Raw genomic sequence first — 23,528 nt, 5'->3', positions numbered from 1 at the left:
CGAATCCGACGAATCCTACTTCCGGGTCTAAACGCTCCTGTGTTCAATATGACACAATGCTGTGTTCCTGGTTGTTTTAACCAATCTGGCTCAAAACAACAGTCTAATCTGTCATTTTACCGGTTTCCTTGTGAAAAGAGAGAGAAGAGGAAGTGGCTGAAGTTGATAAGGTATGTTACAACTCGTAAGTGAATGAATAAATTTGTAAGATAAGAGCTAGTGGGCTCTTACTTTAGTTAGCTAATATAGCTAGTGATGAACAATTAAAACCCGCTACTAAAAGACAAACTGGCTTTTACGAGTAATTGTACTTATATAGACAATGGATTTTATTGTGTTTTTTTAATACAAAGACGTTGTTGCATTTTTGAAGTCATTTTTATTTCTCCAAGCAAAGATTGAGAGCTAAGGGTCACTTCGCTATATATATGAACCTTAGTTAGCTTTCGACGCTCAGAGGAATAAAAATTACATCCAAAAAGCGATGTCTATGTAAGAAAATACATTACAATCCCCAGCCTATGTGCCAGTTAATTACCAAAATAAAGACCTAACCAACAAATAGCTAGCAAAGGTTGCCAGTACTTATCTTTCTGGTAAGCTTAAAAGCAAATTAGTACAACGATGTGTAAGAAAAGCATCTGGACTTCTTTAAGTTTTAAGTTTCTTGAAGCTTCTCTCATCTGGATGAAAGAAGCTTCTCTCTATTATTTATCTCTATTTTTTTTTGTATTAATCATAACTAATGGAGGGCTAGCGTATGATCTGAAATTTCTCTCTGCCTTTTTAAACACTTCCACAGACGTGAAAACTTCACCCCAAACTGCAACTCAAGAGTCTGCAGTTGGCACTTCCCTCAAGGAAAAGCTGCGGGGCCAACAAGATTTGCATGAAACGACGGGAAGTCTTTTCAGTTCCCAGATGACCACAACCCTGTTAGAAAAAAGAAGAAAAAAGAGCAGGTCCCAGCTATTGGTGAAAATCAGAGTGAAATATCAGATGAGCTACATCCTTCCAACAATGCAGATACACAGACAGCTACTGCAAGTTCCACAAGTTCTTCCCAAAGTCTTCTGGTGCTAGAGATTCAGAATGACATGCTAAGAATAGAGAATGAAAAACTTAAAAAACAAGTAGAGAAGCAGAAGCAGACTTTCTCATTCAGTCAAATATCTGACAATCCTGAAAGGGTCCAGTACTATACTGGATTGCCCGATGCTGCTTCTGTCCTGTTTTTAGAAGCGCTTCTTTCCAGATTTGATCTTAAATATCATTCTGATTGGACTGTCCAAATGATGCCCCTAATTGACCAGTTATTTCTAACCCTGATCAAGCTTAAACTTAATTTTGGTCATGAAGACCTTTCAATAAGGTTTAACTGCAGCAGAGGCACAGTAACTAATGTTTTTACAACAATTGTTAGTGCACTGTTTTGTATGTTGGCATGCTGGAAAACAACATTCCCTCGAGAGCCAAGAATCAAACATCGCTGCCAGATTGCTTCCAACCATTTCCTAACTGCAGGATTGTGCTTGACTGCACGGAAGTTTCTGTTTGTAACACAGAGAGACTTGACACACAAAGTCATTTGTACAGCCAGTACAAAGGACGGACCACACTAAAGGCTCTAATTGGTGTGGCTCCTAATGGTGTAATAACCTTTGTAAGCAACTTGTACGGTGGAAGTGCCTCAGATAAGGCCATAACAGCTGACTGTGGAGTACTGCAACATCTACAACCAGGTGACATGGTCATTGCAGATAAGGGCTTCACAATTCGGGACATCCTACCAGAAGGGGTCTCACTGAACATTCCGTCCTTCCTCACCAACGGACAATTCACACAGGAGGAAGTGAACAACAACAGGAAGATTTCCTGTGGAAGAATACATGTAGAGAGTTCCATTCAAAGACTGAAAGTTTTCTCAATTTTGCATCACATCCCACATCAGTTAAAAAAACATATTAATAAGATCTTGAAAGCATGTGTGTGTCTTACAAATTTACAAACACCTATTCTCCGTGAAATTGAATAAATTACACCTGTGAGAGTTCAGAGGTAAAAGTACATTGTGTCATTTTCTAACTACTTGTGGACCAGAAAACACAACTGTTGAATAAGTTTACTTTTATTATTTATAACTCCTAAGTGGATTGTTTTGTGTGTATACTCAGGATGTTACAACATAAAAACAACTTAGTTGCATAGTTTCAAATTGAGAATGGTCTCATTTGTGATTCGTATAATGTTTTACTCTGTTTTTATCAATGGCTTGTTACATTTTTCATTCCATTCCAGCTTCCTGATTACTGCCTAGTTTTCTTGCTATGCATTTTCAATTAAAATGAAGAATACCAGATACATGTGTTACTCTTTATTTTCAGGAACAGTTTGTCCAAAACATTTTATTTTTTCAAATCAAAAATTAATATAATTTAAGAATTTATCTGAATATATTTACAAAGTTACAATGACAAAAAATGTACAATTTCCAAATAGTTTTAAAATTAACTATAAACATTTGGACTGATAAATTACTCATGCTGATATGAATTCAAAGCTGCGATAAAATATGGGGTAAAAAAACTTCCCGGTAGAACGTTTCCAAAGATTCAGTGTTAACAGCCCAAGTTTGTTCTCTATCCACATGCAAGATGAAAAAGTCACATGGAGTCCAAACAATAAAGTGACAGCTTTTCGCCCCTGTGAGATAGAGGTTGCCCTGGATCTGATGCCAGTAGTTGTGATTCTTTTTTAATACCAGGGAACCACTTGCCTCATCCAGCTGTAGGAAAAAGTCCTTACTTTTTGCAGCCTCCAATACAGTTTTGGCTCTGGCTGACCATGGGCATTTCACCTCAATGATGCACTCATTAGAGACAGTCCCATCTGGAGAACCACCAAGCAGGCCACTGTTAGATAAAAACAGTCCCCTCTCCTTGATAGCTGCACCAGTACAGTCAGTGTACAACTGCTTGGCCTTTGGCTCATGAAGGATCCCCCAATCACATGCCTTTGGGGATGAAAATACAACTTAGTCATAAAGGAATTCTTAGATGCACAGACCCTTTTTACTAACAACTTACTTTAGATCCTTCTGTCAGGTTGTACTGTCCAAGCAGAGTCTTAAATAAGGAAGGGGGGTATGAGCGCCGCTGGACTGCACTCAGGACCAAACCGAAGTTGCTGGCTGTGATTCTCTTCTTGCGATATGCTGACCTTTTATAAAGAAACACAAATTAAGAGACACAGTTAACTAAAATTTCCTACTTAACACTTAACAGAATTAATTTCAAAGCACTTTCTTACCACAATGCATTCTTCGTTTGCCCAACTGTTGCTTCCTCGATCTGTTTCTTCTCTTCGTCAGACACAGCCAGTGATGCCAAGAGATAACGAGCCTTGTCTTCTGCTTGGGGAAATTCCAGGTTCCTCAGCACTTCATCAAATGTCTTGGCTGGTTTAGCCTAGATTTAAAGCAAAAGGATTTTAAAGGTTTTAATGGAACCAAGAAATTTTGACCACAGAATAGACAAAGTCAGGTACAGAGTATATAAAATACATGTAAAAAATAAAGTGGGGACAGTGGAAGCAAACAGTCTGCTGTATGTAGTTTACAAGAGTTTACATACATGTACAATTTATACCACATGTTAAAGTAAATATCAAAGTACCTGAGAGCATTCAGGACTCAAAATCCAACCCATCCCAGTAAAACGTTGCAATTTCGATAGGGATGCCACTGCCCATTCCTTGTCCTCCTGGGAGACAGGTCTTTCGATTCCAGCTGAAAAAAAAAAAGCTTTTAGTAATCTGAATAAATAATAATTTTAGCATATAAAACACAATGCTTTTTAAAAAGTTAAGAAAATAATTATTATAATTAATTCAAAGGGCAAATTTTAAATAAATAACTGACCTTGTGTTGTTGAGGGTGTCATCACAGACACTCTCTTGGCAGTAATTTCTTCTGCTTTGCATGATTTTACCCTCTTCCACACACATTCCACGTCAGTGCGAGACACATTCTTCTCCACCCAAATCAACAATGCCGCCATATGATGGCACTTATCATTGCCAATCGGGCACTCACAGGAGCTGAACCTGACTGACTGACCCTCAACATGCACCTACATTGAAAGAAAGTTAATGCTTACCCTAATGATGTTCCTTCCTTCCTGATGTTGTAAACCTGCTCAACATTTGGCAATAAAACCCTTTCTGATTCTGATTCTAAACATTCTAACAAACACTTGCAGCGCTGCTCTGTGTACTGGTACCAGGTTAACTAGGCTAATATAACTGGTACTAGGCTAACATTACTAACTCTCCAAAACCTCCATGTTATGTAGATTTTCATCTTCGTTTACTTCCACTGTTATAGCATTGCTGTACGTGTGTGTGCTTTATGAAATACATCAGAATACAGAATATCTCATGTTTAATCGTCGGCTAGCTAGCTTACTCCTAGCTCACCTCAACATTGTAAATCTTCTTTTTCATGGATGCCTGGACACTTCCCTTTATAATTCCGCCTGGGAGAACGGTTACACTGACCACTTTACTAGAGTTGAAGGAATTAAGACCCATTTTAACCCTAATTGGTACTTCGCTAAAGAAGGAGGTAATCGTGAACATAGTCACTGGCTCCGCCATCGTTGTTTCTTGAGGAGCACTTAGACCCGGAAATACCTGCAACGTCATCCGTGACGTCTGACTGAACAACCGGATAGGAAAAATTATAAAGCCTTTGAATGAAAACAAACGCTGTTGTGACAGTGATGTGCACTGTTCTGATGGTATATATGCATCAATCTATCAATCATTTGTTGTAAGACTCAGATAATTATTTAATAAAAGCGAGACATTTTAAATGAGAATAAGAAAGAAAAGTATGTCTTTGTGCCCCCCTCTCCCTGTTAATGCCCTACCTGGCCCCCTGGCAACACTTTGCTAGACCCGCCCCTGCACAGTTATCAGCTGTCAGCTGCTTAGAAAAGGATCCTGGTGTTATTTGTCTCTCAGAAACAGTTCATAACTTTAACTCATCCATGTCACCTAAAAGGTAAACCTGTTTCTCCATCACAGCTCTGATGATTCAGTAAGGACATCTCCTGGTTTCATCTTCATGTTTCCCTCTCACCACATATCCAAACCGACATCATGACCAGCAGCTTTACAGCTGTGGCTCCAGCAAACATCAGCTGATACTAGAAAGTAATATTGAATACATACATACAGCTGTGTGTCTATTCTTCATTGTTGCTGAAGTGCAGGATGAATCGCGTTCCTTTCCCCCTCAATACGGATGCATTGTAATTGGTCCAGCCCAGAGTTGATCATGACCAACTGGCTAATCACCTCTTATTGTTTATACTGTTACAAAAACAAACAAACATAAAAATGAAAAACTGCGTCTGTGTGTGGATAATAGCAAACACTGAAATACAGTTTCTGCACGCAGCAATGAATTTTGTTCACTCAAATTTAGCTTTGTTTTTGCTCAAAATGAATTTCTCCTCAAAATGCAACACTTGCAGCTGCAAAAATGTTTTTATGCACTCAAATTGTTTTTGTGTGCGCTCAGAATAGCGGCACAAAAATAACGCCAAACGATATGAAGCGTCAAAGTGTCACTTCAGTAACGCTGCTGGAGAAAGGAGTGTCGACTCGTGTTTTTTAATAGAAGACTTGAAACACTGAACTCTAATTTCAGGGGTTTATTTTAAGTTTGCAGAATATCTGGTATGATGACAGTTTTACTTCTCACTGTCCGTGTTATGTGGATCTATTTATCATGTGTGCTACTTTGCTCTGTGGACTGTAAAACGTTTCACTGTGTTCATGAAATAAACCAGACTTTCACCGTCTGCATCTTTTTCTCTTTAAATCTCTTTAAGTTGTGAACTTTACACAAAGTTTGTGGTAACAAAATCAAACTGATGAAGATCTCCTTTGAAAAACACACACACATACAAACAGCTCAAAGCAAAAGCAGAGGCCTCACAGCTGGTATTTCATTGACAGCGTGTCTATTAGATACCCTCAGTCCAAAAGCATAAATATTAAAGAAAAGAATATCCAAGAATATCATCCTAAAAATGTGGCACTGAGGGGGGAGCAGGCAGATTTTCATCTGAAAGTGTTGAATTTTAGTAAAAACAATGCTCTGCACTTTGATGCTGCTGTTACAGACAAAGCAGATGTTTATAGCATCTGGACGGGTGGCTGTGGCTCAGGTGGTGGAGCAGATCAGCCACATCAGGAGGTTGGTGGTTCGATTCTTGGCTTCCTCAGTCTGCGTGCCAAGTGTCCTTGGGCAAGATACTGACCCCAAATTGCCTCCGATGCGTTCGTTGGAGTGTGACTGTGTGTGAATGTAGATTAGTTTGCACTTGTGTTTAGAAGTGCTTGCATGAATGAGGCATGTTGTATAGAGCGCTCTGAGAGAGAAAAGCACTGAATAAGAATCAGACCGTTTGAAATGCAGTAAGTCTGGAAATATTCAAGCCATAAAAAGACTTCTAAAAGCTACTGAACAGCAGCAATGTTGAGCCTGTTCCAAAATCTGAATGTACATGTGTTGAAGGTCTTGTTGAATTGTTAAACATATTTTTCTTTAATCTGTGGAGCAACAACAAAAAAAACATTTTAATTTTCTTCAGCTTGAATATCAGCAGGTTCTGAGGTAACTGTTTATAAGATGTTGTGTCCTATCCAAAAGCTGTTTGCAGTTTTACATTGAGAAACATTATCCTTACACATTTGACCCTCATAAAGTACCATGGCCGTCACACTGTCATTTAGAATTGTTTTAATAACTCGTGTCTTAACTCATTCCATCACACAGACAATAAAAAAGCAGCGCGGTTCACTTACATCACAAAATGTTAGAAATATAACTGTTCATAACAACCTGAAAGGCCGGGAGTTTAAAATGCAAACCGATGGAAGCAGAAGTAGAAGACTATAATGTCACGGAGCACACGGTGTCTATTACTGTGTAGACGTTTATAAATAAGAGCTTAATAAAGACGCCTAAGAAACATGCAGACGGAGAGATCTTAATCAAAAGTGGAAGTTACATCTGTTACATCTAACTGTAAAAATCTGAGGCTGTGTAAGTAAAGCTGGCCCTTCCCACCCGCTGTGTGCGATTGCTCCACGTTGTTTGTTTGTGTGTCAAAATTGAACCCGGTTTAGGTTCATGCTTGGTTTTGCATTCATTTTGTTTATGTCTTTTTATCAGCCCTAATAAACCGCAGGCCTATTGTTAATCCTAAAGTTTTGTGCACTGTGCACTGTGAAAGGCCCCGCCCTCTTTGAACGGAGGGCGGGGCCTTTCACAGTGCACATAGATGGCTCTTACGCTCCTCTTTCAAACCATGTTCTCTGTCCTAAATGTGAACACAGGTGTCCTTCACCAAAGGGGTTTGTTTGGTTTCTGGTGTTTTCGTTAGAAAACAAGTGTTCCCACACGGGTCTGCCCAGCTTCCCAAAACCCAGAGAAAGCACATGAAGCACTGAAGATGACCCAAGTGTTGGACCCCTCAGACACCACCTGAATGAGCTATGACATTACAGTCAGTTTTTTATGTGACGAGCCTTTGTTCTTTTATGTGAAATGTTAGCATGCTGTGGATTTGTCTGCTGAAAGAGCACATTTCATCTTGTGTGTTTAAAAATCCACTGTGACAGTTTTAAAGTCATTATTATCCACTCTCCTGCCAGCGAGGACACAGACAGCAGCAACTACATGTTCATCATGTAACTGGATCAAAGTAGTCACAGACACATTCCACACAGAGCTGTATATTCACACGATTCCACAATTTTATTTCAAGGCCTGTTTGGAGACTCTCTTGCTGTTTGCTTTGGACATCATAGTTCTGTTTTCATGGACTGACTGAAAGGCCACGTGCACATAAGAAGAAATTATTTGTAACACAACATTAGTGGAGGTTGTCACGGTCCTGGGTTTGTTACCAGTGTTTTGTGTGTTTGGCTGAAGTTTCGTTCTCTGTATTATGGTTTTGTCGTCCTACACTTGGTGTTCCTGCTTTCTGTTCTGCTCTCGCGCCTCACTTCTCCTCCAGTCATGTTTCCATGCTCCAGGGTCAAGTCTGCGTCTGTCTCGTATTTCCTGTTTTACTTTGACAGTCGGTGTTTTGTGTCAGTGCCCTCAGCTTTGCTCTCTTGCCCGCCTTGTCACATGTGATTAATCGCAGCCATGTTGCTGTGTTCCTGTTCTTGAGTATTTTTAGTGCGTTTCCCTCTTTTCCTTCTCCGGTTGTCCGTTTATCGTCCTGCATGTCATCCCAGGTGTTTTTGTGCCACCGGTTCCTAGTTTCAGATTTTTTTGTGTTATTTGTTTCTTTCTTTGTTTTTCTTTGTATTTCACACCGTTGCGTTTAGCTGTCCCAGTTTACGTCTTTGTTAGTTTATCGTAGTGTTGTTGTGCAGCCCAAATAAAGGCATTTTTGTTAAACCTGCACCTATCTCTCTGCTGGCTGTAGTGATGGCCACATGAAGCTTTCTGAAGCTTTGAAGCTTGTTCTGAACACCGGTTCATTGCTCAAAGCGTTTCAGCACAGGCCTCTCTGGTGACCTCTGGTGGCCAACAATATGAAGCGCAGCTTGAATCTGCTTCACTGTGACCTCCCACTCTACAGAGTGGAGGTCACAATCCTGCCTGATGTCGCGTCACCGTTGTGCGAATTGTTATGTTTATTTGTTTAATAAATAAATCTGATTGATAAACGTTGCTGTTGAAACGTGCACCGTGCTGTGGTCTTCCTTTGCTTGTGACTTCTTGATGTTGGTAAATACAATAGATAAAAAACACATATAATATACACATAACGTACAACACATTATGGAGTATGCTTCTGCTGCGAGGTTCTTATGCAATTAATCACTGGACAGCTGGACAGGTATGTTTATAAATGTGATATTAGGCCAACTTCCTTCTACACATTTTTGGCCTGGGGGTCGAACTGATCGTGAACCGGAAAAGGAAAACACTTTAAAACTTGTAAAGTAAAAGCATGACGCCTTTAAGGTAAGCCTTTTTCATTTTTATTTAACCCTTGTGTCATACTGGGCCCTTTTTGGGTCCCTTTGTTTGTTTGCATGAAAGCCATTTTCACTGTGTTGGGTGTAGCATAGCCAAACTTGCCAAACGGCTTCGTTTTTGTAAAATATTTAAAATTCCAGTCTGATTTTCTTAAATCAGCCTAACACGGCTGAGCAGCAAAAATACTCACACTGATCACCCTAGGGACCGTTTTGGGCCCATTGACTTCCATTATAAACGCTATTTTTCACGCCAGAAAAATTACGGTCAAAGGGATCGTCAGGTCTCCAGCTTAGGTTTCGTTTTGGACTACAGGCCTTAGAGTTGTAATTTTTTTATTTGTCCACCGGGTGGCGCCCTTGCTTCACATTTGACCTCTGCTGGAAAACAGCGGGCTGCTTGGACAGACCTGCCGGAAATGACGCCTCTTTTCCGGCGTGCAGCAGCGGCTTCGCCCGCTGATCGGGCGGACCATTTTTCGGTCCCTAGGACCATGAGAGGGTGCATTTTTTTTTTAGTCAACAGGAAATGACGTATTTGTTGTCACGTGGTACCGGAAGTGTGCGCTGGAAAAAGGAGTCCGATGCAACATGCCCCGATCATCGTTGCGAGTTAACCCGGGAGAATGCACTCATTTCGGCCTCGACGAGCAGCATTTGCCGCCTGGAGACCATTTTCTGGTTCTGGAAAAAAAAATAAAAGGCGATCGAAATGACTCTTGGTGCCAATCTTTAGTCCATCTAAAGGCCTAATTATAATAACAATCAAATATTACTTCAAATGTTTTTTTTTGAAAATATTTAGTTTTTTTGTTTTTTGGGGCTAAAAAAACAGGGCGTTCATGTAATAAAACTGGGATTTAAAGGGTTAAAACAACGAAAATATAATTAAAACTTTATGTGAATATTTCAGGCAGAAGTAGTCTTAAAAGACTGACTCATTTAAAGTGGTAAAAAATATTAGTATATAACATTTTTATTGCACTTTTTGGGGCGGGACCTTTTTTGGTCCCCAGGGTGATCAACGTAAGTTTTTTAAAGGATGAATTTGTTCCACTGTGCGACGGCGGAGTTTCTGTTCTTGGAGATAATTTCTCCTGCCTCAGAGGAAATCCTCTCACATGAGCAGAAGACGCTGGAGCGCAGAAACTCTTCCTGGCTCCCACAGACTGCCAGATAAAAAAGAATAAACACGTTGAATTGCTGCACATTTTGTAGAATAACATTTTAAGCTTATTTTAAAAAATAAAATATATTTTTTATTTTATTAAATTGTGTTTCTAAAGTTATTTAATGATATTTATATTGTGAAAAGAACTGCTCAAGCAAGGAAGAAAGCTAAAAGGTACAAATGTTTATTTAAATGAACACCTAATCAAGAAAAATGCAGACATTGCAAGACAAGCAAGAATATTAAGAAAACAGAAGAAAATACAGTCAACTTGGACGTCAGACTGTAAAATATTCATTAAGTTAAATGGAACACCAGAGCAGGCTAAGGTTCTAGTCATCAAAGAGATGACGGAACTAGAAAAATATAACTGATAAATGCAAAGCAGTGCTAAATATGATGGGACCGTCCAAGTGCACAACCAACGCAGATGTCTGACAATTTTCAACTAACAACTCATATAGATATTGAAAATAAGACATTGATGTATGACAGCAACATAGATCCTGATTGTAATTTCTTTAACAATAAGACAAATGAATGCAATTATTATACAAATGAGCAACTTAAAAAGGAATTCAAGGTAGAACAGGGTATAACAATGGTTCACTTTAATAGTCGAAGCTTATATGCAAACTTTCAATCCATCAAAGACTACATAACAGTTTGAACAGCCATTCAATGTGATAGCCATATCAGAGACCTGGATAACTCCTGGAAAAGAAGAAGACTTTAAAATAAATGGATATGAATTCCTTCATGTAGACAGGATCAACAAGAAAGGAGGTGGGGTGGCACTTTACATTGATAAAAACCTAAAGTACAAAAGAATGGGAAGAATGACGACTGTTATTGATGGAGTGATGGAATGTTTATCAGTGGAAATAATTATAGAAAAAAGGAAAAACCTAATTGTCAGTTGTATATATAGAACACCAGGATCTAAGATTGAGATATTTAAGGATAATATGGAGGACTTATTTACAAATATAAATCAGAAAAGAATGTTTATTTGTGGGGACTTTAATATTGACTTATTGAATCCAAATCATAATAAGAGTACAGAAGAATTTATTGATTCCATGTACAGCATCGGTTTATTTCCACTGATAACAAGACCGACCAGAATAACATCTCATTGTGCAACTCTATTAGATAATATATTTACAAATATAATAGAAGGAAAGATAAAAAGTGGGCTGTTAATCAATGATATAAGTGACCATTTACCAGTCTTTGCATCGTATAATTGCCATTATAAAGTGAACAACGATGGACATAAGATTATTTACAAAAGAATAAGAACAGAGAAGACCTTAAATTGTCTTAGAAAGTAACTTTTAAAGCAAGATTGGAATATTGTGTATGAACAAACAGAAGTTAATAAAGCTTACGAAGGATTTTTAAGAACATTTAACACATTACTTGATAAAAACTGCCCAGTAATTGAAATCAATAGGAAACACAACTATGCAGGAAGACCATGGATGACAAAAGGACTACAAAATGCCAGCAAAAAAAAGAATACCTTATATCGAGAATTCATAAAAAAGAGAACAATAGAAACTGAAATGAAGTATAAAACTTACAAAAATAAATTAACTAATATAATGAGATCCTGTAAAAGAGAGTATTACATTAAAAGGTTAGAACACAATAAAGATAACACAAGAGATATATGGAATGTATTAAACAGAATAATCAAAAATGAATCAAGGAATAATGATTACCCTGGGTACTTTATAGAAGGGACAAGAAGTATTAATAACATGGAGGAGATAGTAAATGGCTTTAATGAATTCTTCGTAAACATAGGGCCAAAACTGGCAGAAGAAATAAAGGTTGATGGAATAGAAAGGGACACTGGTGAAAATATTGAAAGGAATAGTAGCTCAATGTTTTTAAGAGCAGTGGAAGAGAAAGAGATTTATGACATGGTTAGAGGACTTAAGAACAAAACCAGTACAGACTGGAATGATATTGATATGGTAACGGTAAAGACAGTTATTGATGGTATCGTAAAACCATTAAAATATATATTCAACTTGTCGTTTCAAAAAGGAGTTTTTCCACAAAAAATGAAAGTTGCTAAAGTTATTCCCATTTACAAAACTGGTGAAAGACATCATTTTACAAACTATAGACCAGTGTCAATACTCTCCCAGTTCTCTAAGATACTGGAAAAACTCTTCATAAAAAGATTTGACAGTTTTGTGGAAAAATATGAATTAATGACAGATAGTCAGTATGGGTTCAGAAACAACAGATCAACAGCTTTGGCACTGATAGATTTAATGGAAAAGATAACGGAATGTATGGATAATAAGAGGTATGCGCTCGGAGTTTTCTTAGATCTAAAGAAGGCGTTTGATACTGTTAATCATGAAATTCTATTAAAAAAACTGGAAAAGTACGGGTTTAGGGGAGTGGTTTTGGAATGGTTAAAAAGCTATGTAGGGAATAGGCAACAATATGTACAAATAAATGAATATAAATCTAATTTGATGGATATAGCTTGTGGAGTACCTCAAGGTTCAGTACTGGGTCCAAAAATGTTTATTATGTACTTAAATGATATCTGCAGAGTATCGGAGATTTTAAAGTTTGTAATATTTGCAGATGACACAAATATACTGTGTGCAGGTGGGGAATTGCCACAGGTTTTGGAAATGATCACACAGGAATTAACGATATTAAAGAAGTGGTTTGATATAAATAAATTATCATTGAATCTCGATAAAACCAAATTCATGTTGTTTGGAAACCAAAAGAAAAACATCGAAGTAGAAATATGTGTTGACAATGTATATTTAGAAAGAGTCAATGAAATAAAATTTCTTGGGGTGATCATTGACCACAAGCTCTGTTGGAAGCCACACATTACTTATGTTCGGGGGAAATTGGCACGGGGCATTGCCGTCCTGGGAAAAGCAAAGCATATGTTGGATCAGAAAGCACTGCACATTTTATACTGTGCTTTACTACTGCCATATATGAGCTACTGTGTAGAGGTCTGGGGAAACACATACAAAAGTAACACACAAACAATAACTATAATACAGAAAAGGGCCATTAGATTAATAAATAATGTAGGGTACAGGGACCATACAAATGCACTCTTTGTCAAAATGCAAGCTATTAAATTCCAAGACTTGGTGAAGCTTAAAACAGCGCAAATAATGTATAAAGTAAGAAATAAATTGCTTCCCAAAGAAATCTGTAAATTGTTCATAGAAAGAGAAGGTGGGTATAACTTAAGAGGGAAATGGAATTTAAAAATACAAAGTGCTAGAACAACTTTAAGAACTATGTCAATTGCAGGAGTTAAATTATGGAACAGTCTAACAGAAGAAATAAAAGACAGTCAAAACATAAAACAGTTTAAAGTAAAATATAAAAACCTAATTTTAAATAAGTATAAGAATGAAGAAAACGGGGTTAACCCAGGACGGTAATGTAGCTGGTAATGGTGTTGTGGTTCTTTTTTTTTTTGTTTTGTTTTGGTTTGTTGTTTTTCCATAACTTGTGTATCTGCAAATATACACATTCTGTATTTTTCATATGAAAGAAACTATACTGTGGTGGGGCTTGCTAATTTCTTGTTTTTGATTTATGTATGTTATGTTTTGTTTTACTTCATATGTTTCATATGTTGTTTGTTTAATTTAAGACAAAAAAAAATTAAATGAATGAGAGGTAAAACTTGAAGGGGTAGGGACAAATAAGTAAATACTTCAGCCTACTCCTTTTCAAACAAATAATGGAATGATATTTTGTAATGATTGTGAAGGCACATGTTTGAAATGTTTGAAATAAAAATGAACTGAACTGAACTGAACTGAAAAAAGCTGATTTTTGTTTTGTTCAGACATTTTCTTCACATATAGACACAAAGACAAGTTTTTCACATAAATAAAGACACACAAAACAAAAGTGAACAACAAAGCTGGCAAGCCCACCTGAACAAAGTCAGCTCAAAATACTGAAAATGCGTGACAGAAGCTCCTCGCCGCCTCGCTGCCTCCGTGTCACCATCAAAACACTCCACAGATCCCAGGAATGATTCACTTCCTTATAAACCACTGGATCCCTGACTGTGTTCTAAATGAAGGCTGTCACTGATCACCTGACTCTGGCCAAACGAATCAAGCCTCGACAAGGTCAGAAATGTTTCTCCCACTGAAACTGCGTTCTTTTATTTTGAAAGTGTCATTTGACGCTCCGATGGCCCAGATTCGCTTCCGGTGTAAGTAGAAGAACTACTTTTCGTTAGCAGTGCGTCAGCGGAGAGACGGAGGAGCGCGATGTGGCCGCGGGGTTAGTTCAGAGAGATTAAAGGCGATCAGCTGGATTCATGATGAAGATGAAGATGTGTGCGCTGTTTGTGATCCTCGCTCTCGGTAAGATTTCCGCCCTTTGTCACCGCGGAGCTGGGAGCTAACGAGTCTTAAAAAGTGCTTGGGCATCTATATCGCGTAGTACGGTAAAAAGGGCGACTTTGTGGTGCATTTGAGTGCACCCCGTAAACCCAGATATCTATGGAGATTTCAAAAAGGCGATGTTTTCTTCATTTGCTCTTATTTTGAAAATCAGCCTTCTAACGATGTAGCGGTTAATAAAACGTCACTGCGTCAGTTCCAGGCGGAGACACGAACCTATCCTGGCTTTGCGTCGAGAAAATCATCCTGTGTAGATCAAACCTGCAGTGCTGTGGTGAGGGAGAAGCTGAGAGTAGCTTCTTCCTTTATTTTTAAGCTGTATAAGTCTGTCGGTACTGTTCTTAGAGCAGCGTCCACACTGAGGGATTAGATGCTGTTTTCAAAATAATAACAAACAATAATAAAGTTATAACGAAGTTAATCCGTCTCCTGATGCCACACAGCTTAAATGTTTTACTGGAATAAGGATCATATATTTATTAGAAAGCTGAAGTAACTGACAGTATCTGTACTTGTTGATAATTTTTTAGTTTCTGCTTAATGATTTTATGCTAACATGTCGTTACCTTAACCTGCTACGAGACAATTTCCAGTTAATCAAAGTTGTGAGTGGGACAAACAGCGGTTATGATTATTAGCATTAGTATCAATATTTGTGAGTGTTGTTCATTTACTAGAGATACAGTTGGAAGAGAAGCTTTACTGCTAAACATACGTACATGCGTACGAACGGTACTTAAACGCACCATGAATTCCCCGTTTGCGTCTACACGCGGAGCCGTAAATACGAATGTAAATGCGCAAAGATTTTTAACGCGCCGCTATCGTGACCGCGCTTCTTTTCTCTGATCATATCTGTACACATGTCACCAACGCGCGAGGCTCAGAGCAGATTACATGCACACACTGCTCTCTGTGTAACACACACACACGCACGCACGCACACACACACACACACACACACACACACACACACACACACACACACACACACACACACACACAGCTGCTCTTGGTGATTTACGTTATGTCCTGTGGGCGCCATGTTTGGGCGGAACTCGCAGTGTGAGCCACTGCTGCGGCAGGAAGCTGATGGAGTTGCGCTTCATCAAACATCTGGAGCTGCTGGTGTGTGTGTGTCTGCGCTGCACATCTGTTTGACGTGCTGACCTCAGCAGCTCCTCCCCTCTGTGCAGTTTACTGTGACAGGAGGAGGGTGGAGCTAAGATAAGATAAGATAAAACTTTATTAATCCCTCGGGTGGGTTCCTCTGGGAAATTCGACTTCCAAAAAGCACAGCAACGACCGAAGTTACAGTTACAGAATTGTTATATATATATATATATATATATATATATATATATATATATACACACACACACACACACACACACACACACACACATATATAAATACAGAGACAAATATAAATAAAATATACAAAGGGGATAAATAGAATAAATAGGAATAAAAAATAAAAATACAAGTGAATTGCACATTTCAAGTATTGAGTCTATTGCACCGTTGACTATTTACAAAAAGTATTGCACAAGGTATTGTACAGTGAGGTGAAGAGGCACTACAGCTTAGTTGTTCCCTCCTTTGTCCTCCTGTTTCCCCTCCCTCTCCCCTCCAGAGAGGAGTTAAACAGTTTGATGGCGTGTGGGACAAAGGAGTTTTTAAGTCTGTTAGTTCTTGTCTTGGAGAGAAGCAACCTGTCACCTGCTGGCAGCTGCAGCTGCCAGCAGCTTCTGTTCACAGCGTGCAGAACATCAGCTATGCTCCAGATGTTCCAGCAGACAGAACATCTGCAGGTGTAACAGATGTGGGTGCACAGTTTACGTCTACACAGAGACACAAACAGATTCCCATCAGTGCACACGGTTTGTCCCGCACACACACAGGAAGTCTTTATCAACCATGTCGTGATTGTGGCTCAGACGTGTTCACGCACTCAGTCTCTCTGATAAACTCCTGACATCTCCTCCTCTCAGCCCCACGCTCAGCTGCAGGTAACTGTTCACCTGCTCACGCTGTCAGGTTACCATGGAAACCACACTGATTAAACTTGTGTTTGTGTCCTCAGCGTCCCAGCATGCATCAGGGGTGGAGGTGTTTGAGGGGGAGGAGTCTGTCCTGCTGCCCTGTAACATGGTTGTTCCTAAGGATCATGCGATTGTGTGGAAACGCGAAGATCTGTCTTCTCCGATCGTTCACGCCGTCGTGGAGGGAAAAGATGATCTTATCAACCAAAACAAGCGTTACTCCAACCGAACATCAATGTCCGCCGACGCCCTGCAGACCAGAGACCTCAGCCTCACTCTGAGGAAGCCCACGTTCACCGACACTGGGACCTACGCCTGTGTCACCCGCAGACATGGAGCGGACCAGCAGAGGACTGAAGTCCAGCTGAAGGTCAAAGGTCAGTGCTGCAGGTTCAGGTCAAAGGTCACACTGAATCATATCACACGCATTCAGAAAGATAAAGTTCAGCAACATGAAATATTTCACGTATGTGAACACGTTCAGTTACACAGAAGAGGCTTACGCAGGTTTGTGTTTCCGTGGAAACCTTAACGAGTATGTCATCGCTGACATCAGCATCCGCCTGTAACACAAGGTGGATGCTGATGAACAGTCTCTGTGACCTCATTAGTCACAGAGCTTCAGACCCTCACTCCAGCTGTGGATCTGACCCTGATGAGGTCAAAGGTCAGGTCCAGAGAGGATGGAGTCACAGACAGAGGACGTCTGTGCTGCTTCAACCATCAGCAGCACAGACGCTGGTCACTGACTGGTTAAACAGGTCTGTGTGGTTCAGCAGCGCTCAGCTAGAAGGTCAAATAGGAGAACATGATCAGAGGTCAGAGGTCGTACAGGATGATGTTCTGCTTCTTTGTGTTCCTTACAGAACGTCCTGTCTGGCCCAAAGTCCTCTCCGCTGTCCTGGTTCCTGTGGTTCTCCTCGGTGCTGTCGTTTTTGTCCTCCTGTATCGCGTGACACAAAGAGAGAAGCTCATGACAGGTGAGGCTGTGTGTGACTGCAACTAGTCTGTGACCTTTGACCTCCACACGCACCTGTCGGCTCCTGTACGTCCAATCAGCCTGAATGACATCATCAACCAGTAGCTGATTGGCTGTTAGGTGGTGAGGTGGAGGTGATGCGGTAGCCAGGTCCAACCAACAGCAGCGTTAGTATGCATGAGCTACTGTTTCCATGGACACAACCCCTGATGTTTCAAAATAAAAGCACAGTCAGAGTAAAACCAAAGCTGCGTTATTGTTAAATTATTATAAGTTATTTATTGTTATCAGATTACAAACTGAAATCATTCGTCAGTTTATTACTATTATGATATGAAATTAATGACTGATGACATGATGGTGAGCTGAGGTGTTGCCATGGTAACGGGCTGTTCATGTGATGGTCACGGGTGGAGACGCAGCTGGTTAAACCTGTTGCCCGTGCTGTGGTTCAGTCTGTCCCTGTGCTCCGCCCACAGTGAGTCAGCTGACACCACTGGAGGTGATGGAGGGGGCGCCGTCTGTCCTGCTGCCCTACACACACACATGCTGCCTGGGTGAGGTCGTCAAAGTGGAGTGGTTCTTTGTGACGCATGAAAACAAGAAGGTGTGCGTGTTTGAGAACGGTCAGATCAAACGTGACCAACAGCACACAGATTACAGAGAGCGCGCAGAGATGGAGTCATTCCCACCCAAGGAGACGAAGACCGACCAGCTGAATCGGCCTGAAGTTGACCTCAGCCTGACCCTGAGGAACCCCGTCTGTGCAGATGGAGGAGTTTACCTCTGCATCCTCCACGACAGGGCTGTGAACACCATGAAACTCAAGCTAGTGCCGCTCCTGGTCAAAGGTCAGTGAGAGAGTGAGCTGGCAGCAGCTGCTGATGTCAGCTCCTGCATGAAGTTTTGTACTGATGCCTTTTACTGTGAGAGTGCTGACTGCAGGGATCATCTTTAACATGCTTCTGCACACACGTGTGAGCCCAGAGGCATGCTGGGTAACTGTCATCCAGCAGGGAGAGACCTCTGACCCACTGACCCACCATCACATGACAACATGACCCTCAGTCTGAGGCTTCGTTAGCTTCACTGCTGTGTTTCTCTTCTGCAGAGCCCCTGATGACGACCGTTAGAGCTGCAGTCGGGGGACGCAACAAGGCGGCCAAGCGCTTACCTTCATTTCGTGTGTCTAAAGGGTGAGTCCACGTTTTGCCTGAATAACTGATTCGGCCTCTGAGTAGGGGGGGTGCTACTGTAAGTGAGTAGGGGGGGGTGCTACTGTAAGTGAGTAGGGGGGGTGCTACTGTAAGTGAGTAGGGGGGGGTGCTACTGTAAGTGAGTAGGGGGGGGTGCTTCTGTAAGTGAGTAGGGGGGGTGCTACTGTAAGTGAGTAGGGGGGGGTGCTACTGTAACAAACACAGTGTATATGTTGGTGGCATTATAGTGTAAGTACAGATATGATGTATAAATGAGGTGTGATGTCCATGAGTGTTGGCAGCAGAGTTATCCTCCAATCAGGCTGCAGGGTGGGCGGCCTGTGGGTAAAAGCTTCTGTTGAGTCTGTTTGTCTTCGTCCTGATGGACCTGCAGTGTTTATCAGAGGGAAGGGGGGGCGGGGTCTCTGAGGGGGGGGTCAATGAGGTGCCGATTGGCCGCTCTGTTGCCCTCACCACCCGCTGCAGCTTCCTCTTGTCCTCCACGGTGCAGCAGTTGAAGCAGAGTGTGCAGCAGGAGGTCAGAAGGCTCTTCATGGTGGAGCTCTGGGGTAACTGGGCCTGACGCCGTTTCCTGAGGAAGTGCAGCCTTTGTTGTGCTTTCCCTACCTGGTGGGAGATGTTTGTGGACCAGGTGAGGTCGGCCGAGATGTGGACTCCGAGGAACTTGAAGCTCTCCACCCTTTCTACCTCCTCCATCAATGTAGAGGGTGGAGTGCTCAGATCCTTTGTTCTGCTGAAGTGGATTATCATGTCCTTGGTCTCGGCTGTGTTCAGATGCAGGTTGTTGTCGTCGCACCATCGCTTCAGATGCTGAATCATCGCTGTTGTCCATCAGTCCTGTGATGGTGGTGTCATCAGCACATTTATAATGGTGTTACTGGTGTGGACTGGAGAACAATCTCCTGAGTCCTGAGTTGCTGAGTTTATTAACTGTACTGAAGGCTGAGCTGAAGTCAGCAAACAGTTGTGCAGGTGTGTGAGGATTACGTTGGCGTTTGTGTGACATGATCTAAGTCTGCCAGTATAAATGATGAGGCTCAAAACATGTGGTGATTATGGTGTTAGAGCAACTGGACGATTCAAGCAGCTCCCTGTGTTCTTCTGGGCACTGCGACGATGGCGGCTGACTTAAAGCAGGACGTCCTACAGACTGCAGCATGACTGTGTCGCACACATCACACCATGGACACACCTTACCGCCGGCTTCCCGTGGCTACAGGTGGCCTCTTCATGCTGAACCTTACACTAGCTTCTCTAAACACATATACATAAAGTAGGGAGGGACCGAGCCGGTGCTACGTATCGGTCCAATCCTGACCTAAATCACTGGATCACATATTGGGGGAAAAAACGTAACAGGATCCATTAAATATAGTGACCTTTGCATGTCGGAGCAGTGTGGGTCACGTGATGGAGCGGCTGTTGTGTGCGAGACCTGTCGGTGGTCTGGAGTTCGCAGCATCTGGAGCCTCGCTATGTGCTGCCAAACCAGGTGTTGTGCCGAGGTAGGCGTCCCCGACAAACTGCGTCGTGAGCGTTCACTAGGCATGGAGTGCGGATCCAGTTTGCTCCGCCTCCATTACAGACAGCTAGACGTGGACCTTGTGATGCTTTAGTTTGAAAAGAAAGAGTTTAGACAGTTTGTAACTCGCAGTGATGCCACAGTGTTCCTTTGAAAGCTGAAGCAGCTCATGACGTCAGACTTAACGACCAGATAGGAACTGACTCACTGCTGCCTCTGCTGGACACCAGAGGACCTGCAGGTGCAGTTTGGACTCAGAGTCCAGAGCTCAGTCTGTGTCTGTCTGTCCACAGAAAGAAGAACGTTGCAGAATCTCATCCACTGAACAGTCAGCCAGTCTGATGCGATGAAGCTGGAGATGATGAAGAGGAGGCTGCCGTCAGCTCGTCCTTCTCCATGGATGTGAAACAGGAAGCTCAGTGTAACAGCTGAAGCTGTCTCTCATGTATGAACTAACGATGGAGCGTTGTCCTCTCAGTTTCTTCTTCTTCTGTCTGCTGCAGACTCTGCATTGATCACATGACCCACCCGCTGTTTTACTTTTACCTGTGTCTGCATGTTAGTGGATCAGCATCATGCATGTTCATGCGGCCCTCTGTGAGCTTCACACTGAGCATCATCATCATCCCACTGTCAGAGAGGACCAATCAGAGCTCAGCTCCTGGCTGTGTCTGCAGACTGACCTCAGATCAGCACAAAGCTGTGTAACACATCCTCAGAGGTCAGCTGGATCTGCTCAGTGTGACGCTCTCTGTCAATGGAAAATTGTACTTAGTAGTCAGTATAATCTTTTAGTGATATAAGTTTGCATATGGTAGAATGCTGCATGTAATCATGTGTGTGTAGAAGTATTAGTTGGTGGGATATTGAAGGAATGTCTCATCCTAGGAGGTCTGTAACACTCTAGGGTGTTCACCCCACATCCTGGGAGCATGAGAGAGGTCGTACCTGCTCTTATTGTTTTACGGTAGGATTAACGTAGCTATGTCAGTTCTAGTCTAAGTGCCTTTTGGTTTGATGAACTGCTGGACTTTGAGACCAGCAGGTTTAGGGAAGATTTTATGGGGTCACACTCTGACCCCACACACACACACACACACACACACACACACACACACACACACACACACACACACACACACACACACACACACACACACACACACACACACGTTTTTCCAGTCACGTGGGGACCTCCATGTAGGAGATTACGCGTGGGGACACATTTCTAAATGTAATAGAGGTATTATTAAGGCATAATTTGAACTCTTAATTTTTTTAGGGATCAAACATCTATTTTGGTAACGCAATTTGTTAAATTTAAAAAATCCAATTTTTGTCAGGTTTTTCTACCTGGTGGGGACACAGCTTTTATGTCTTTTCACAAACCACCACCAGGTGACACTGTTGCATGTTTACAGTTAGAGGGTGTATTTATAGGAATTTACAACCCAGAGTAATCAAAGCTGGTATAATGAAAAAGCTTTCAAGTGCTGGTTGGATTTCAGAGAATGGTTTCTGCTACAATTTTCATTTATTGAGTTTTATATTGTTTTTGTTATTTTGTCATTACCCCTTGTATTTGTTCACTGGACAATTTGTGCACTGGCCTCTGCTTTCAATAAAAAAAATGTTTCAACTGAAGAGCTTAGCTTCCCAACTTATCTTTTATATATACAGTATAAAAAAAGAACTCTCCCTGCTCAAAGTTAACCTGAACAGCAAAGAAAACAATCTTTTCAATACTAATGTATCATTGCTGTCATGGCTGTGTGTAGACGGGCAGGAAATGGTGGACCCAAAATGCAGACTCGCGGAGACGAAAGTGAGCTGAAAAAGCAGCTTTATTGCTGAACACAAACTAACTTAACCTGAGAATACAAACTGAGGAAACACGGGCAGAAACACAGCAAGGTGAGGGTACGACGCGACACGGAACTGAGGGAGACGCCGACATAAATACACAGGGGAATACCAAGGAGCGTCAGAACACACGAGGAACACAGCTGATACAAATCACAAAGACGAGGGCAAAGCAAAACACATCCACATGAGGCACAGAACTTCAAAGTAAATAATAACAAAGAACACTGGGTCCCCGACCCAGCACTGTAACAATTGCCTGGTTGAAATGAGCAATCTTTTTTTTCTCTAAACATGAGAAAACTTTAACGGTAACTGAAGCTGTTTATGTTCCATTTGTTTGACATTAGCTTCTTACCTTCTTTTCACTGACTCTCGCTTTAAAGCATCAATTCGGTTTTTCACGTAAAACTTAACTCCCTCCCAACGTCTCTCTTTCAATGCTAATGGTGAAGTCTCAATACAATTGAGACACTCTGCCTTCCCAGGAACCTTTCCAGAGCTGATGTACTCCATTAGAGTCTTCTCCACAGCCTTTATTTCTGCTTCAGTCCACTTCCTTCTTGTGGTTTGTGATGCCCCTGAATAAAGTAGACAGTAACCGTGTTATTCAAAAAGAAGAACAAGTTGGTGTGTAATCACACGACTCCCCTTATGACCAGATGTGATACTTTGAGTATGTCGACAAGTATATCAAAAGCTATAGGTACATTTGGACTATACTTTGTACTTGTTGGTATTCCTCAAGTATAAGTACAAGAAAAGCCCATAATGCATTGTTTACAGTTAAATCGCTGCAAACTATGAAAGAATTAATTGATTGATTGTCAAACATTAGTATTTATGTATGTATTATTACCATTATGCATTTATTTATATATACATGTCTTTTATCAATTAAAAGTACTGACTGTTGGTTGAGGTGTATATTTTAATCTATAATGCATTCAACAGAAAGAGTACTGTGTGGGGGAGCTGAGCTCTGCCTTTAGCCAAAAAGAACACAAGAGAGGCTGCTGCACAAACACCACAACTGTATTTTCAGATACACTGATCTCACTCACTGCTCTTTTGAAGTGCTAATGAAGTTCATTACAACTCAAGTTGTAATAAACTATGGCCTTAAACTTTCCAGGCTACACAGGACACAGTTTGTGTGGCAGACAATCTCAGTGTTATAGGTCTGGTTACTCTTGCAGTCTTACTATACTTTGAAG

General features: G+C 41.1%; 3 protein-coding genes and 1 pseudogene across 4 annotated transcripts in view; 2 read left to right on the top strand and 2 right to left on the bottom strand.

Annotated features, from left to right (window-relative positions):
* The window catches only part of LOC145426003 (uncharacterized), a 2,378-nt pseudogene extending 19 nt beyond the window's left edge, over window positions 1-2,359 (top strand). The window contains exons 1-2 of the transcript XR_013906770.1: window positions 1-170; window positions 803-2,359. The exon at window positions 1-170 is cut by the window's left edge and continues 19 nt beyond it. The product of XR_013906770.1 is annotated as an uncharacterized LOC145426003 (transcript). The remainder of the gene's footprint in view (window positions 171-802) is intronic.
* LOC145425993 (NLR family CARD domain-containing protein 3-like) overlaps window positions 1-23,528 on the bottom strand; it is a 231,345-nt gene that overhangs the window by 101,457 nt on the left and 106,360 nt on the right. The window lies entirely within an intron of this gene.
* On the bottom strand, window positions 2,362-4,578 carry LOC113021383 (uncharacterized). The gene is made up of 5 exons (XM_026166027.2): window positions 3,920-4,578; window positions 3,675-3,787; window positions 3,310-3,467; window positions 3,087-3,219; window positions 2,362-3,013 (listed from the first exon to the last, which is right to left on the bottom strand). The coding sequence occupies exons 1-5, from the start codon at window positions 4,056-4,058 to the stop codon at window positions 2,555-2,557; spliced, it is 1,002 nt and encodes a 333-aa protein (XP_026021812.2). The 5' UTR covers window positions 4,059-4,578; the 3' UTR covers window positions 2,362-2,554.
* LOC113018313 (uncharacterized) lies at window positions 14,457-22,092 on the top strand. Its single transcript, XM_026161370.2, has 6 exons — window positions 14,457-14,646; window positions 16,772-17,107; window positions 17,597-17,710; window positions 18,189-18,560; window positions 18,821-18,905; window positions 20,742-22,092. The coding sequence occupies exons 1-6, from the start codon at window positions 14,601-14,603 to the stop codon at window positions 20,788-20,790; spliced, it is 1,002 nt and encodes a 333-aa protein (XP_026017155.2). The 5' UTR covers window positions 14,457-14,600; the 3' UTR covers window positions 20,791-22,092.

Source organism: Astatotilapia calliptera, chromosome 3, assembly GCF_964374335.1.
Source record: "Astatotilapia calliptera chromosome 3, fAstCal68.1, whole genome shotgun sequence".
Classification (NCBI taxonomy): domain Eukaryota; kingdom Metazoa; phylum Chordata; class Actinopteri; order Cichliformes; family Cichlidae; genus Astatotilapia; species Astatotilapia calliptera.
This window is presented reverse-complemented; position numbering and strand designations above follow the sequence as displayed.